Source organism: Rhipicephalus microplus, chromosome X (genome assembly GCF_043290135.1).
Source record: "Rhipicephalus microplus isolate Deutch F79 chromosome X, USDA_Rmic, whole genome shotgun sequence".
NCBI classification, from domain to species: Eukaryota; Metazoa; Arthropoda; class Arachnida; order Ixodida; family Ixodidae; genus Rhipicephalus; species Rhipicephalus microplus.
The window spans coordinates 275,947,418-275,963,521 of NC_134710.1; the positions used below are offsets into that span (position 1 = coordinate 275,947,418).

General features: G+C 47.3%; 2 protein-coding genes across 7 annotated transcripts in view; one reads left to right on the plus strand and one right to left on the minus strand.

Annotated features, from left to right (window-relative positions):
- LOC119161481 (uncharacterized) overlaps positions 1–16,104 on the plus strand; it is a 192,759-nt gene that overhangs the window by 43,027 nt on the left and 133,628 nt on the right. The window lies entirely within an intron of this gene.
- LOC142776133 (uncharacterized) lies at positions 4,638–7,247 on the minus strand. Its single transcript, XM_075879205.1, has 2 exons — positions 5,180–7,247; positions 4,638–5,047 (listed from the first exon to the last, which is right to left on the minus strand). The coding sequence occupies exons 1-2, from the start codon at positions 5,634–5,636 to the stop codon at positions 4,899–4,901; spliced, it is 606 nt and encodes a 201-aa protein (XP_075735320.1). The 5' UTR covers positions 5,637–7,247; the 3' UTR covers positions 4,638–4,898.

A 16,104-nucleotide genomic window follows, 5' to 3' on the forward strand; every position in this document is an offset into this window, starting at 1 on the left:
CCGGAAGTGAGCGAAATCTCTCGACTGCGCAAAGTTGTGCATAAGGCCAGATGGTTCGCACGGCACGGCCTCTCAATTTCTATTAAACTGTGAACAATATCAGACTCCTGGTGTCATTTTATTCGCAACAGAAGAACCCAAACAATTAAACCATTACTGCAAGAAATGCTTCCGTAGAATGCCTTCTTTTCATGACAAGAAAAAAAAAACACCTGTTCTATGCGCTTCAAATTTCTGGACCGAACGATTAAATCCCTCTACGAGCCTTAGGTACAATATATGTAATATCAGAGTCCTTAAATGCCAGCAATACTAACCTCATAGCAGTCTTCGGTGCGGCGTGTTGCCCCGCCACGGTGTTCTAGCGGTTATGGCACCCGGCTACAGATCCGAAGGTTGCGAGATCTAATCCCGGCCGCGGCGGCTGCATTTTGGTTGAGGCGAAATGTTGAGGCCCGTGTACTTGGAGTTTGGTACACGTTAAAGTGGTCAAATTCGTTCCGGAGCCCTCCACCACGGGGCGTCTGTCATAATCACAGCTGGTTTTGGGATGTAAAACCCCATCAGTCAACCGGTGCGACGTTTAGTTTATGATCATGACGAACGTGAAAAGTAAGGTCGAACACAGTTGACAGTGTATTGTAATTAGGCCATTGTTTTATAAGCAGTCTCATATAGAAGAGACAGTAAACCAGTAACCTAAGCCGCTCGTGATTTCGACAAAAACACACAAGAAGTTATTTTGATTCTTCTAATGGCCGACTATATACGAGGGGTTAAGATATTCCAATCATCGATGCTAATATTGTTGTCAGTGTCAGAAGGAAAAAAATTATTCAACAAGAAAAATACATACAAGGTGCCTGTGCGAAAGCAATGTGCAAGCACAACCATTTATTAATTTTATTTAAAACAAACCACATACACAGAACACCAGTGCACCAGTTCATGAAAAGCTAAATAAAAAACGTGAAGAATGGACAGCAACATATGTGAGATATGGATTGGGTGCAGAGTTACCTTTGAGTGTTTGGTTTTTTACCACCCCCTGCTGGACATGAAGGGCACCCTTTCGCTTGCATCTGTTTGTTTCTTTCTCTCGTAAAAAAATGCAAACGCACCTTGAGAAAAAACTGAACAACTTCTGCAGTCGTGCTCACAAAATGTGACTTGCAACCGACAGCAGCTGAAGCAGTCCGAGGGTCCATCAAAACATCCTCCACAATATTCATGTACACACCAGAACAAGCAGTTTTTTCAACTGTGTGCGCTTCCATGTGATCCTCCACAATTTGAAGGAGTGTGACGAGCTGGCTGGAGGGCACAAGGAGAAAACCTTTAGACTTAACAAGAATCAGGCCAGTTGCCGGTCGTTCTGAACTCCTCAGACTTTCTACGCAGCTTGAGCATCTCAGCGAGGAAAACTTCTTTGCAACGTATCCAGCGAGGTAGTCCAAGATCTTCTCCTTAGGAGACTGCTGATGTTGCAAAAGTGAAGCCTGCTCCACAGTTTCTCCTGGCTCCAAAAGTACTTCATCAAAGAGAATAGCCAAACAGTCCGCCTGAAATGCAAACACTGTATTGCTGGTGTGCTGAACATAGAAAGTGCACCGAACGAAAAAGATGTACTGAATGCCTAGTATTGCTTTACACCTCTTGTATGACGAAATCCAGGCTTTATCAGAAATCAGCTCGGCTTCTCCAAATTAATGGCTGCAAAATCTTTGATACTGCCTGCACTGCACAGTCCCCTGGCACATATGTAATGCTCATACAGCTTAGTGTGGCTAGAAATGAGAAAATTCACACCTAAATGCATGCAGCCTAAAAACTATCCTGAAAACTTAGTTAAAGAACTAATACGCTTTGATCAGTTTCATCCTATTCAGGAGATATCGCTCCGCAAAGCGTTTGTACTGTGTTCTTCCTTGCCTGCACTTTTTTTTTTCATTTTGTTTTCCCTGACGAATTCTTACCATCTGGCTCAGATTTCTACCCTTTCAACCCCTGTTAATATATTCTTGCTCACGTGACAGGCAGCAGGTTTTTCCTTCTGGAATAGGTCTTGGAGCTTCAGGAGGAGTTGTGGGCCGTCTCCTACAACTGATGCTCGCTGAGGCGGCTGGACAAGATTTCTGACAGAGAGCATTCTATAAATGAACAGAAATTGCTGGACTGTTGGTTGTCCTCCGTCACCAGCCACGTGCCTGATAATGCCAAAAAATCTCTGAAAGAAAAAATAAGGATTACTATTTAACTATCAAGCGAGAACGTGCACATGCTTACCTCTAATGGGTCCTGTCCAAACTTTCCCACTAGTACGTAGCGAAACCCTGAGGCAAGGAGGTTTTCAACCAGTGATATTGTGCTGAGCAAAGTTATTCTCAGCGCCTCACAGGTGGGCTTGCTTAAAAAGCAGACCTGCCTTTGCTTTGGCAGACTTTCGATGTATTTGCAGCACCTGTCCAACCATGAGATTCCCTCTTTCAGTGTCTATAAAGTAAGAAAGAATTTAGCCTGAGATCAGAAATGTGTGCAAGAGCAAAGTAATAATTCTTACGTCAACATGCTCAGCTTCACTGTACTGCACGTGTTCAGGCCTGCGAGAGTTCAAGCAGTCAAACAATCTGTTCATTTGTCTGGTGAATTCAGATGTTCCCGCAGACCCGTGAAGCTTTTTGCATGATTCCTGCTCACTGTAAAATATCATGGCTGTAGCTGTGGATTCACAGAAGAGCTGAAAAGAAATTTTTTGTATTGCATTTCACTGTGAGTCACATCAAAAAGGCAATTTTTTTTTGTTTTCTAAGTGCACTTGAGTGTTGGGCACCTTACTTGAACAGCAAGTTTGACGCTCATTTTCTGAAAAGCGTTTGGGTATATATGTGCCCTCGTCAGCTTTGGTACAGCACGCAGCCCTGACTGTTGCTCTTCATACTCTAGAAGTGCTGCATAATGATCATGATACACTTCCCGACCTTGAGGCAGCTGTAGAAAGAAGGAATGTCAGAATGTCACTCGAGATGAGATCATATGAGTGACTATATCACAGGAACAGTAATTATTTCACTTACCAAAAACTTCCCAACTTTCTGCAGGTTATTTCTAATACATTTAAATATGTGTGGTGGATCAATGATAGCATAGATCACCTTAGAGGGGTCGCATGGGTGCTGAAACGACACCTGCTGGTCTTTCATGTCACCACGAATTCCTGAAAGAAATGAGCAACTAATAAATTATACCTTTCCAGATAGTCTGCAGCAGAGCTTGTGTGTTAAACACTTACCTAAGGACCTCAAGGCACACCGATTGGTAGTTGAATTATCACATGTCACAGCATCTATAACTGCGCCAGCATTACACAAGTGTACAATGCACTGAAGCACAAGCTTTGCAAGTATTGACCCCGGGGCAGCACTTGATGCACAAAAGGTACCCACAGTCTGCGACCATCCCCCCAGAAAGGGTCGAAACAGGAAGACCAAAACATGATCAGCATCCTTTTCACGGTCTGCTGGCCTGGTATGTTCTCCAAAGTCAACCTTACCAACGACTTTCATGTCAGACTCTCGGACGTGCAAACTTTTCCTGACACTCATTTCGTCGAACATGAGCACACCTGAAAGAAAAAAAAAATAATTTCTATCACTTCAGAAAGGCAAAACCACACAGAATTCAGGTTAAGTGATGTGCTTTCAAACCTTGTCGTTCACTTTCAGGGGAAGTGAGCAGCTTTTCCTTGAGCACAGTAAATACATGCGCATCAAAGCCAAAATCGGCTTTCAAGCTCTTCATATAGCAGTAGAGTGTGCGTGGATTTGGCAAGGGTAGAAAGTTGTTCTCTTGGAGATATGTATACACAGATGTGGACTTCGTTTTCAAAAGCAGGCAGTCATATAACCAGTCTTTCTTATACCTGGTAAGGAAAGGGTGCAAATCTCATTCACATGCACAAACATGCTAGCACAGTGCTTCCATAATGCTATCAAGCATAAAGACACATTGCTGTTAACCAAGTGTAACTGCATGCCAAGGGGTAATGTGAACATGCACATTGCACTGTGTACACAGTGGAAACCTGATCAACATGCAGGCCAAAACCTTCATAATGAGAGCAGGCCACTATAAATGACACAGATCTATGGTGCATTCTCAATCCAGAACAATTAATAGAGAAAATAAGTGCACATTGGATCTCCAAGTTTTCAACGAAACTGCGCATAAGAACAATCATTCACTGTCTGTTTATAAACGTGCTCAAAACAATAGCAGTAAGGTGCGAAAAAAAGATCAACACATCACGATAACATGGTTATGAGGGTGTGAATAAGCCACTCGTAGTAGTAAAAAGGGCACATTTTTTATATGGACGAAAATCATTGTTTCATGATTTAAAGTATTAGAGTCAGCGCAGTAAAGGTGGACTCAAGCAGAAAACGTATTTCATGGTAGTTTTGAACGCTTAGCTGATTTTGAATGGAGCCGACACTTGCTCAGAAAACAACGGATATGTAGCTTTTAATTTGGTGAATATCTAAAATTACCACGTGAATATTCCATCGCCTTTACACGTAAACCATATTCGTTAAGTAGTGCTTGAAGCTTACCGTACGGCTCTTGCAGACTTCGCGTTTGCCTTCATCACGCACTGCTCAATAATCAGTTTCTCGCTGTTGTAGGCCCGTGTGCTCAGATTTGGGTGCACGTTAAAGAACCCCAGGTGGTCTGAATTTCCGGAGCCCTCCACTACGGCGTCTCTCATAATCATATAGTGGTTTTGGGACGTTAAACCCCACATATCAATCAATCAGTTTCTCGCGATCGGAAAGTCTTTGAAGGCTCTGCTGTTGTCGTTCGTACTTGGCAGTCTTCTTTCCGAACTCGGCGAGTTTTGTTTAGCATTGCCGAAGCTGCTGCTTCGCAGCTCGAAGTTGGCACCTCAACTTTTGCACTGCTGCACAGCTGGCGCAGTCAACCAAGCGGTCTGTCTGACAAGCTGTGTCCGTGTGGTAGGTTTCGACCGTTTCACTGGTCAGTGCCACATCTGCTAAAAAAAGAAAAAAAGGAAGAAGAAAAGGAGTGAAGAAAAACACGTCATGCAGTTTCAAATTTACAGGCTCAGACGATACACTCATACACGACGACACGGATGTAATCTGGCCTAGCGCTTACATACCTTCATTCACTGATGCAGCATCGGTGCGGTCTGAACAGGTCGTCGGCGATGCTCGTTGCTCCTCCGTCTCGCACGACGACTCGCGTGCTCGTTTGCGCGGTGATCGATTTGTCGATGAGCGGGGTCGAGGTTTACGCTTCGTGAGATACGAAGGAAGGCCACCAAAAATACTTGGGACAGCGTCAGCCTTCAGCGTTGGCTTGTCGCGCTCCAGGGACACGGCGTCGCCGTTGATATTGAAATCATAAGTAGTGACAATGTCCGAGGCGTCGAAATGCTTCGCACACACACGTGTATATTTGGACTCAAAGTTGAAGTCGCCACTTTCCTGCCGCGGTATGGCCCGTTTCCATTTCTCGCGCTGGTCCTTGTCAGGTGGAAAAGAAAACAACGACACCTTCTCGGTCGTTCCTCTGTAGCCGGAACGGCACCCCGGCACGCAACACGTGTTAGGCATCGTCGTCTCACAACATTTTGGCTAACTCGGACACGCACGCACGCTTCTTCCACCAGTTTGTCTCGCTGTGCGCACGCGTTTCAGTCTGTTTCAGTACGCGAGCAGCCCGAACAATGCCTTCCACGGAGGAAGCAGTCCTCCGTGATGCCCTCTGTGGCGCAGTGGCGCCGCATCGCGGCAGTTTTGGGCAGCGTATGAAGCTCTCCCATAGAGTGACGGCGGAGTTTCGTGACCAGAAAAGCATTGGACTCTGGCCATACTAAGGCTGAAAGCTAACCCTATTGGATCAGACATCGCGACACTCTACAAAACACTGGTCTAAGAGAATACGGCCTCTCTAGGGAGAAATACTGTTATCGCACAATCTTTTTCCGTGGAAACCTTGCCACGTAGAACGGTTTACAAGTCGCGCGCTGATGCTTGCCGATAGCGCGTGCGCCAGCTTATCGCAACCACGCCCTTAGAATCTTTTTTTTAATTCGAAAGACTGCCCTTTGGCATAACAAACATACATGAAAATGACAATGGTTTATCACACATAAATAAAGAAGTTACACTCATGCACAAAGTTCAACAAGGATCAGTGGAAAGGTCCTCTTATCCACTCTTGTAAGTTTGGAGCGCGACCGGTACGGTGAGCCATTGTTCTAAGATGATGAAGGCGTGCTTGCTCTAAGCCCGGCCATGACCAGAGCAAGTGTGTCACGTCCACGGCAGTTATGGGAGCGTTGCGAAAGGGGCACATGGTTCCATATGCTGCGCGGTACTGTTGTGGCCAGTGGGCAATGACTGCCGGTGTCAGAAAAACTCTAACTCTAAGTCTCCAAAGCGCTACCTGACCAGGGAGGTCAGAACCACACGGTGGTATGAGTGCTCGTGGGGTGCGTCGGAGGCTTTCCTTTTGGCACGGCAGTTTTCTGCAGTTGTCTTTGGGGAATAGTGGCAGTGGGTAAATTATGACCAGGGAGCACGCCCTTAGAATCACAGTTCACCGCTGCTGCTTGAGTGACCCTCCCTCTTTTTCCCGCGTCTTTTTTCATGCTCGTTCCAAGATGGGCGGCATATTTCATCTCTGCTTGAGCATTTGACGGCAGGTCTAACACGCGGTAGGATGCTATGGCGTGTGCCCTTCGAGCGACGGAGATCGGCCGCCTCGTTTAATCTCTGCTTGAGCTGCGCTCACCACCCCAGCTTGCACAACTTTACGCCCGGGTAGGATGTACGATGCGCAGGGAACGTTACCAACTTGTAGTTTGTGTGGAACATGGCGGCGGTGATGAGAACTCGAGTGTCCATTTAGTTCATATTGTAATAAAAAAAATTTACTTAATTATCTAGCAATGGCGCAGTGAGCCTATCTAAATTTCTTCATGGTTATCATGTCGGCTGAGGCACTTCAATGAGCGGAACGTGAGTTTTCTTTTTTAGATGCGGAGCATCTTATACTCGCGCCTTGTAGTGCGCCGTCCGCGCCGTCCGCACCGCTTCTCGAACATTCGACAGCTGACGCGCGCGCATGCGCCGTCGCGCCGTCGCCCACTCTTCCACCATCTGTGCATCCCTTCCTCCTCTACACACCGCGCGCGCTTCACTCCTCCACCATCTGTGCACCCTTCCTCCTCTACACACCGCGTTCGACATCTACAATTCTCCTGATTCTCCAGTGGACGCGCATGTGGCGTCGCGCTTCGAGAACATTCAACAGCTGACAGTGCATGCGCCGTCGTGCTGTATATATACTCAAGGTCGGCGCTCGCTCGCTCAGTTGCCGCTCGTCGGTTGGTTTGTACGGCGCGTCGACGTCCAAGGTCGCGGTGAAATGAATTCCAACGAATCCACAAACACAATGATCGACGTCCCTTCGACCAGCGCCGCCCTTTCGCATACGTGTGTACGTGTTCACTCATTTAACACCCCCTCCTACAACCACGTTAACCAATTTAGCCATCGACCCAAGTAAGTCGCAATTTAACACCCCATTTCACAACCACGTTAACCAATTTAGCCATCGACCCAAGTAAGTCGCACTTTAACACCCCGTTAACCAATTATATGGTCCGCATCCTCCTCAGTGTTCCCCCGAGGGAAGCTGCGGGCAATTTTTTACAATTGATTTTATAGAGCCATATTGGTTTAGTATGAAGATAACTTTTAATGTATTAGTTCATCCTTAGTCTTAAGTTGCTGTTTATGTGGGATGCGGTATATTAATCACATTTCAAACATTGCAACATTTTAACATTCAATTTTTTCATTCGTCTAAGGTCTAGTAGCTGTCCAGTGTGCTGCTTATGTTTTTTCTTTGATTTGCTGTGCTTTCAGGTTTGATTTTGTAAGGTTTAATATATATATATTGTGATGCAACGGGGAAGGCAATCTTTACTAGGCCCAGAAGACACGATGAAGCGACCACACCCAAGGCACAGAACTCGGGCAAGCCAAGTCCCCACAGCAGATGAAGATGACGGCCACTCATGATGATGAACATGTGTAAAGATAGTAGATGTGCTTAATGAATGCCTACACTAACTTCCCCCCCCCCCCCCCCACGTGAAAGCGTTCATCCTGACTGCAGTTCTTGGCTGCAGTTTAAAGCGAAAAGGAACGCTGTATGAAAGGCTTCATGCGGGATACGTGGGCTATTTCTGCTGCCCGGCAGCGGTGGTTCGTTGGAAGAACGGGTGCCACGCGATAATTGACAGGAGATGTTTGCTCCAAGACAGTGTAGGAGCCAATGAAACGTAATTGAAACTTCTCGCACAGGCCGGGAGTGCAAATGAGTGTAAGAAGAAGGACTTCGTCGCCAGGGCTGAAGGACACAGCACGATGAGAGGCATTATATTCAAGCTTGCGATCCTGTTACTTGGCTTGAGTGTTGACCCGAGCCAGCTGGCGGCAATGAAGTAGACGAGACACGTATTCTTCATTTGAAGATGAACATGGTTTAACAGGCGCAGAGAAGAACAAAACATCGAGGAAAGAAGAGGGCAAGCGACTGTAGACGAGGTAGAACGGCGAGTAACCGGTTGTGCGCTGTACAAAGGTATTTTACGCAAAAGTGACAAATGGCAAAATGGTGTCCCAGTTTCTGTGGTCCGGTTCGATATACATTGCTATCATATTTGACAGTGTTAGATGAAAGCGCTCAGTCAGGCCGTTCTTCTGAGGATGGTAACTGGAGCTTGTTTTGTGTGTAGTGCCAGATGCCTTGAGCACTTCTTCGACGAGTTCTGAAAGAAATACTCTTCCACGGTTGCTCAGGATTACACGAGGAACTCTGTGACGAAGGATTATTGTTGAAGGATGAAGTCAGCCACTTCCAAAGCTGATGCAGAAGGCACGAGAGCTGTTTCGGCGTAGCCGGTCAGGTGGTCGGCAGCTGTAACTAATCGATTGCCCGTGACAGTCATAGGAAGCGGACTATACAGGTCAACACCAACTACCTCAAATGGTTGCAGGGGACACGGTAGCGGTTGTAATTGTCCACTTCGAGTTGATGTAGGTGGCTTGCAAGGCTGACAACGGGCGCATGAGGCAATGTACTTCGCGGCACAGGTGGACAAGCCCGGCCAGTAGTAGTGACATCTTATGCGGTCATACGTTTTCTGGAAGACCATGTGTCCAGCAGACATGTCGTCGTGTTATGTCTTGAGGACTTGAGCCTGAAAAGAGCGAGGTAGAACGGGCACCCAGCGTTGACCATCAGGATGGTAGATAGGACGGTACAGGATGTGGTTGTTGAGCTTGAATTGCCTCAGTTGTCGGTGAAGACGGGCGTTAGGGGGCTGGCAAGTCCCATCAGGACGGTCCATGATGCAGCGACATTAAGGGTCAGCACGTTGGTGAGATAAAAACAAATCACACTCGCTTGAAGAAGTTGGGTCCACAGTTGCTAAGGACGAAACATGTAGGGAAGAGACGGCCGAAACCTCCTCGAGTGCGGCAGTAGCGGGTTTGTTAAGTGGCTCCGAAGAGAGCGGGCAGCGCGAAAGTGCGTCGGCGTCTTGATGTTTGTTTCCCGACTTGTATATTATCGTGAAGTTGTAATCTTGTAAGCGAAGAATCCAGCGACCAAGGCGGCCGGACAAGTTCTTGATTGTCCAGAGCTAGCACAAGACATGATGGTCCGTAACCACAGTAATGTGGTGGCCGTGGAGATAAGGTCGAAACTTTTGTATCGACCATACGACCGCTAGGCACTCCTGTTCGGTGATGGTATAATTCTTTTCGGCAGGGGTCAGTGCACGGCTCGCGTATGCGACGACTTTCTCACGGTAAGATTTGTCTCGCTGTAGGAGAATTCCACCAATGCCTTGACCACTAGCTTCTGTATGCAGGAGCGTAGGCGCGGTTTCGTCGAAATGGCAGAGGACTTGTTCGGATGTGAGTGCACACTTCAGTTGGGCAAACGCTGCTTCACATTCAGGAGACCACACAAAGGCGACGCCTGATCCGAACAACTTGTGCAATGGTGAAGCTATTGAGGCGAAGTCTCGAATGAATAGGAAAATAAGAAGCGAGGCCGAGGAAACTGCGCAAATCATTGACTTTTTCAGGACGCCGGAAGTGTTAGACAGCGGAAATCTTGTCTGGATCGGGACAAATACCGTCCTTGCTTATGATGTGGCCTAACACTTTAATTGTCTTGCTCGCAAAACGACACTTCTTAGTGTTCAGCTGAAGGCCTGCGTTTGGAAGGCACGTGAGAACTTCGTCCAGTCGTTGCAAGTGCTGAGGGAAGGTTGACCAGAAAATAACAATATCGTCTAAATAGCACAAGCAACTCTTTCATTTCAAGCCTCGTAAAACTGTGTCGATCATCCGCTCGAATGTTGCTGGAACATTGCAAAGGCCGAATGGCATGACGATGAATTCGCACAGCCCATCTGGTGTTGAAAACCCTGTCTTTTCTTTCTCATTCTTGTGCATGGGTATTTGCCAGTAACCCGAACGCAGGTCTAGGCTTGAGAAGTACTCGGCACCTTGCAGGGAATCCAAAGCATCGTCTATGCGCGGCATGGGGTAAACATCCTTGTGGGTAATCTTATTAAGTGCTCTGTAGTCCACGCAAAATCGCACGGAGCCATCTTTTTTCCTTACTAAAACAACAGGGGATGACCAAGGACTCGCGGAGGGACGTATAATGTTCCGTTGTAGCATATCGGCTACATTTTGTTCAATGATCTCACGCTCGGACGAAGAGACGCGATATGGTTGACGGTGTACGATCGAAGTGCCATCGGTCTGGATACGATGCCTAATAATGGACGTCTGTCCCAGAGATGAGGAATGGGCATCAAACAATCTCCTATGGTTTTGTAGCAAGGCAAGCAACTCATCTGTCTGTGAAGAGGTCAGCTCTGGACTAATAGTCGTAGCAAGAACAGAAACGTTTGATGAACGTCCAATCGAAGGAAAGTCAGAACACGCTGGCATAAGTGGGACAACAGAGACAGGTTGGGATTCGGTAACGCAAGCCATTGTGGTTCCTTTAGGAATGAGAATTTTCTCAGACATCTGGTTTGTAGCATAAAGAAGTCCGGAGCCATTGCGGAACCGTGCTAGACCTGAAGCAAAGGCTATACCTCTTGCGAGACAGCGTGCAGATGGTTGGATAAACACGTCACCAGAGTCGATCACATTAGAAGTGATGGTGACTATTCGCTGATGACCAGGTGGTAGCTCGGTATCTTCCGCAGCGAGCAAGCAAATGGGCTTGTCATCCGCATAAAGGGCATAGCCAGTTTTCATCATATGAACAACATTTTCTCGACAGCAGATGGAAGCGTTCGCCGTATAGACAGAAAATCCCAGCCTAATATAAGCTGGTCGGCACACAAAATCAGCACGGCAAATTGCACAAAATGGAGAAGACCAGCTATGAAAACACGAGTGGTGCACATAGCGGCAGTCCTAATGGCGTCCCCTTGAGTAGCGAGCAGTGTAGGTCCATCATAAGGTGTGGTGACTTTTCGCAGACGTGAGCACAAAGAATGATCAATCACAGACGAACAAGCACCAGTGTCTATTAAAGCGTCCACGTACACACCTTCTATTAAAACAGATATCGTATTATATGGACGCACTGGAGGAATTTCTGTCTTTTCGTTCTACGCAGCTTTTCCTCCAAAAGCTGCACAGGTTAGTTTTCCGGGCATTGGTTGGTGAATTGCGAGACAGGTCGCAATGGAGACGTGGAGCGGCGGAGAAGTGATGGTGAGCGGGGTCTAGTAGAGCGGTAAGAAGCGGTTGGCTCAGATGTCGCAGTTGGAGACGGTGAGCGACGTAACGGCGGATCATAAGGACGATGTTGGAAAGCGGACCCGCTTGTCCCATCATCCCGTCTGAGGGGTCGAATGCACGATGCTCGTCCTGCTGACGTTTCTGACAGAAGCGTGCATTGTGGTCCCGGTAGCCGCAGTAATAACAGATCAGACGAGATGGCCGCCATGGTGGGTGAAAGGGCTGGCCAGGCGCACTCGTAGTTAACGAAGCCAGTGGGACAGGCGTCGAGTGTGCGGGCATCGGTTGTACGACGGGTGGTGAACCAGCGAGGACTTGTGCGTACGTCGGCTGGAGTCGAGGTACCGGAGAATCTACATACGCTGGCCCGGTCATGGACGCCAACTCCTCTTTGATAACGTCGGGCAAAGCAGCGTTGGAGGGTGGTGGTGGACTTGGTGTCGTTGAGAGGCTGAAAGATTGCAGCTCTTCTCGTATAATCGCCCGGATCATAGCACGCAATGAGGCATCAGTCGTGGTGCTATTTTCAGCGCTGTCCGGCGGTAACCGTTGGGACTCAAGTTCCTCTAGGCGTTGGCACGTAGCAACAATGTCAGCGACTGTGGTCGGGTTTTGTATGACCAAGGCATTGAGCGCGACCGTGCTGATCCCTTTCAATATCCCTTTCAATAGATGACGAACTCTGATTCAGACATGGACGTGCTGAAACGGTTACAGAGAGCAAGCACATCCTCTATGTACGAGGTGTAAGACTCATCGCATCGTTGCTTGCTAGCATCCAGTGTCTTCTTCGCGAGAGCTGAACGAACCGCCGGGGTGCCGAAAATTTGGCGAAGCTGTTGCTTGAAATGTGTCCAGTCCGTGATGTCCGTTTCATGATTGAAATGCCATGTTTTCGCTATGACTGTCAGATAAAAAGAAACACGGCGAAGCTTGGTAGGATCATCCCAGTTGTTAGTGGAACTCGCTTGATTGAATTGGTCCAACGAATCCTCCACATCTTCACCTCGAAATCCGGCAAACGTGGGTGGCTCACGCTGGTGCGCGGTGATAATCCAGGATGGATAGGCCGCGTTAGCCGGGGCCGTGGAGGTAGATGTAGAAGTGCCGGTTGGCTCATCCTGAGGCATGTTACTGGACACCTGGCACAGACGACGACCTGAGCGGAGTTTCAGGAGGTAAAGCGGGTTGGGAGAGGACGGAGGATCGCAGAGCACACTCCACCACTTGTGATGCAACGGTGAAGGCAACCTTTACTAGGCCCAGAAGACACGATGAAGCGACCAGACCCAAGGCACAAAACTCGGGCAAGCCAAGTCCCCACAGCAGATGAAGATGACGACCACTCATGATGATGAATATGTGTAAAGATGGTAGATGTGCTTGACGAATGCCTACAATATAGCTGTTTTGGGTTAGTCTAGTCACTTGATCAGCATTGAATGCTTAGTAAAAACCACCGAAATTTTTTGTGTTTATAAGGGAGCAAAAATTCAAATTAATAGTGATGTGTGGCCCGAGAAATTCGCTCCTGAAATAAATTTCGATGCTCCAAAACATGCCTTTTGGTGCTCCATAGCCTCTCTAAAACTTCCTTTTTACTGCTCCAAAGCTGCTTCAAAATTGTATTAGTCCTGCTCCCAAAGCTGCTTCAAAAGACTGAAGCCCGCTTCCACCCCTGTTTTCTTGTCGGAGAGCAAAAAGTATATTGTTTCTGCTAGTGATGCCTGACCATTGTCATGACGGTGTGGTGTGGCAATATGTGCTAGCTGGTATAGCGCACATACAGTGGACTCCCAATAAACGAAACTCGGTTAAATGAAAATGCCTCATTAATGGAACTAAACAGGCTCATTTGGCTGGATTTCTATGTGTTGCACAGTAAAATTCATCACTTAATCGAAACAGTGCTTATTGGTCACCTACAGTTAAACGGCACAAACTCTAAACACAGCATAGACTCGCTCATACCAAAGGTAGTCTCATAAACATGGCAACACCTTGAGATCAAGACAAGCCAATCCAGTAGCCATTCGTGCTTGTGGCTGTGGTACATGGAGGAAAGAAAAACTGAGGAGAGGCCCTATCCTGTCCCAATGCATTGGGAGAAGTGTGGCAGAAGTGCATCAAATTTATGGGGCAAACAAACCGGTATGGGGCAAACAAAATAGCAGGCGCTTCGCAGCGTGCTCTCAGCACTGGTTCGCATCTGCGCAGACTTATAGCCCCGGCGTAATGTTAACGTGTATTGTATGGTTTGCATGCAGTAAAATGTTGCGAGCACATCTTTCCGAGACTGTTCGTGTGTGGCAGGCCTGAGGGCGGCGTGCTCAAGTACTTCGTGGAGTGTTTTTGTACAACAGCAGAGAGCACCGGTACGTGTCGTAACCGAAATAATTCAGCTCCTACATCATCGTATTTGAACTCATCCAGCAGTGACTTGCACGTTCTTGTCGCCGCAAGGCCTTTTTTTTCTTTGCCAGATTTCATGATCTACAGGCCGATTAGCAGTTATTTGCTCGTATGTAGTGTCAGTGTCGCAATGCACGATTTTGAGAGCTTGCTTCGTAGCTATTCTGTGCAATGGCAGCCTAATGCTGGACGTACTTCACGTCAGTAAAAAGGCACCACTGTATTGTACATGCGATCGTGCACGTAAAGTGTGTAATTCTAAGTGTGTACAAAACTAACACACTGCGACCGCACACCGTACAATACATACACCTTTATTCTGATAACTAGAAAAGTTTATTGTCCCTCCGTATGAACGACACAACTTCTACAAATGCGACACCATGCCTACAACACTAAAAACGAAAGCTCACGTGTATTCTCAGTTGACACAATGAATAAGAACAAACGGCGCGTACAGCTGTGAGCTCCACTTGCAAATACCATGCATTATTGATCAACAGTGAAGTGAACATACGTGAAAAGTGCCACCAGGTACATACGGCAGTGCATGCGAATCGCACCGCATAAACGCTACAGCTGGGCATCGCACAGCTTTTTTTAAAAAACACGCAAAAAAAGCAGTACTCATGAATTGACTCGCTGCCGGCAGAGAACACCTACCAGCTTCCACTCCTTCTGGCGCTGCTTCCAAGACGGCTGCTCGCCGAAATCGCGAAGTGTTTATCTACTTTTCCGCTAGGAGGTAGTGTGGGTGTTTGCAATGCGGCAACTTCACGAATATGACGTCATGGCCTTTCCTATATTTTTCCTTCCTCCATGCTGTGGGAGCCAATGGTGCGTTAGGCCTATTTGTGCGGCGAAATGCGGTAGATCACAATGTTATTTCAGCCTGATGGAAAAGAAGCGGCCGCACTCTCGCTTGAAAAAAAGCTGCAAATTCTTCAGAAGCTCGATCGAAGCGGCCTGCCCAAGATGGAGGTGGCGAAAAAATACATCCCGAAATGGATGCTCTCGTGGATATGGAAAAACAGAGAAAAAATTGAAGGTACTGTTAAGAATGGGACCTTTACATCTAAGCGGATGCGAATGCGGATGACGCCTTATGAACAACTAGAGACGTTCTTTTTCTGTGGTTCAAGCGTGCACGGAGTTCTGATTTGCCCATAAGCGGACCAATTTTCGAGCAGAAAGCTCGAGAGATCACCATGCAAAGGGGTGTTAAGAACTTTGTCCTAAGCGACGGATGGCTGAGCCGCTTCAAAACACGCCATGGCCTAGTCTTCAAAGAAATCTCTGGTGAGAGTGGTGCAGTCAGCAGGGACATTTGCACCAACTGGCAACAGGGCCGGCTTAAGAAAATTTTGATGAGCTTTGAGCCACGAGACGTCTTCACCCGTTGATGGAATGAGTCTTTTTTATAAGACGCTTCCATCAAAGACTCTCACCTTCATAGGTGAAGCCTGTAGTGGAGGAAAACGCAGTAAAGATAGCATCACTGTGCTGGTGGGTGCAAACATGGTAGGAGATGAAAAATTGAAGCTGTTGGTAATAGGAAAATCAAGGCACCCACGTTGTTTCAAAGGCGTTCAACACCTTCCTGTTGCATACCATGGGAACGGAAAAGCGTGGATTACTATGGCCATTTTTGAAAACTGGCTTCGGGAGGAAGACGCAAGATTTATGAGGCAAGGCAGGAAGGTTGTCTTCATCGTGGATAATTGCCCAGCCCATGGTCAGGTTCAAGTACTCCAAGCCATCACTCTGGAGTTTTTGCCAGCCAATGCAACAGTAGTGATCTAGCCAATGGATC

Excerpts from the sequence above, each read along its gene's own strand:
- LOC142776133 (XM_075879205.1), bottom strand. The coding sequence starts at position 5,636 with ATGCCTAACACGTGTTGCGTGCCGGGGTGCCGTTCCGGCTACAGAGGA. Across the intron at positions 5,048-5,179 it reads TGCTGCATCAGTGAATGAAG|ATGTGGCACTGACCAGTGAA; the intron begins GTATGTAAGCGC and ends TTTTTTTAGCAG.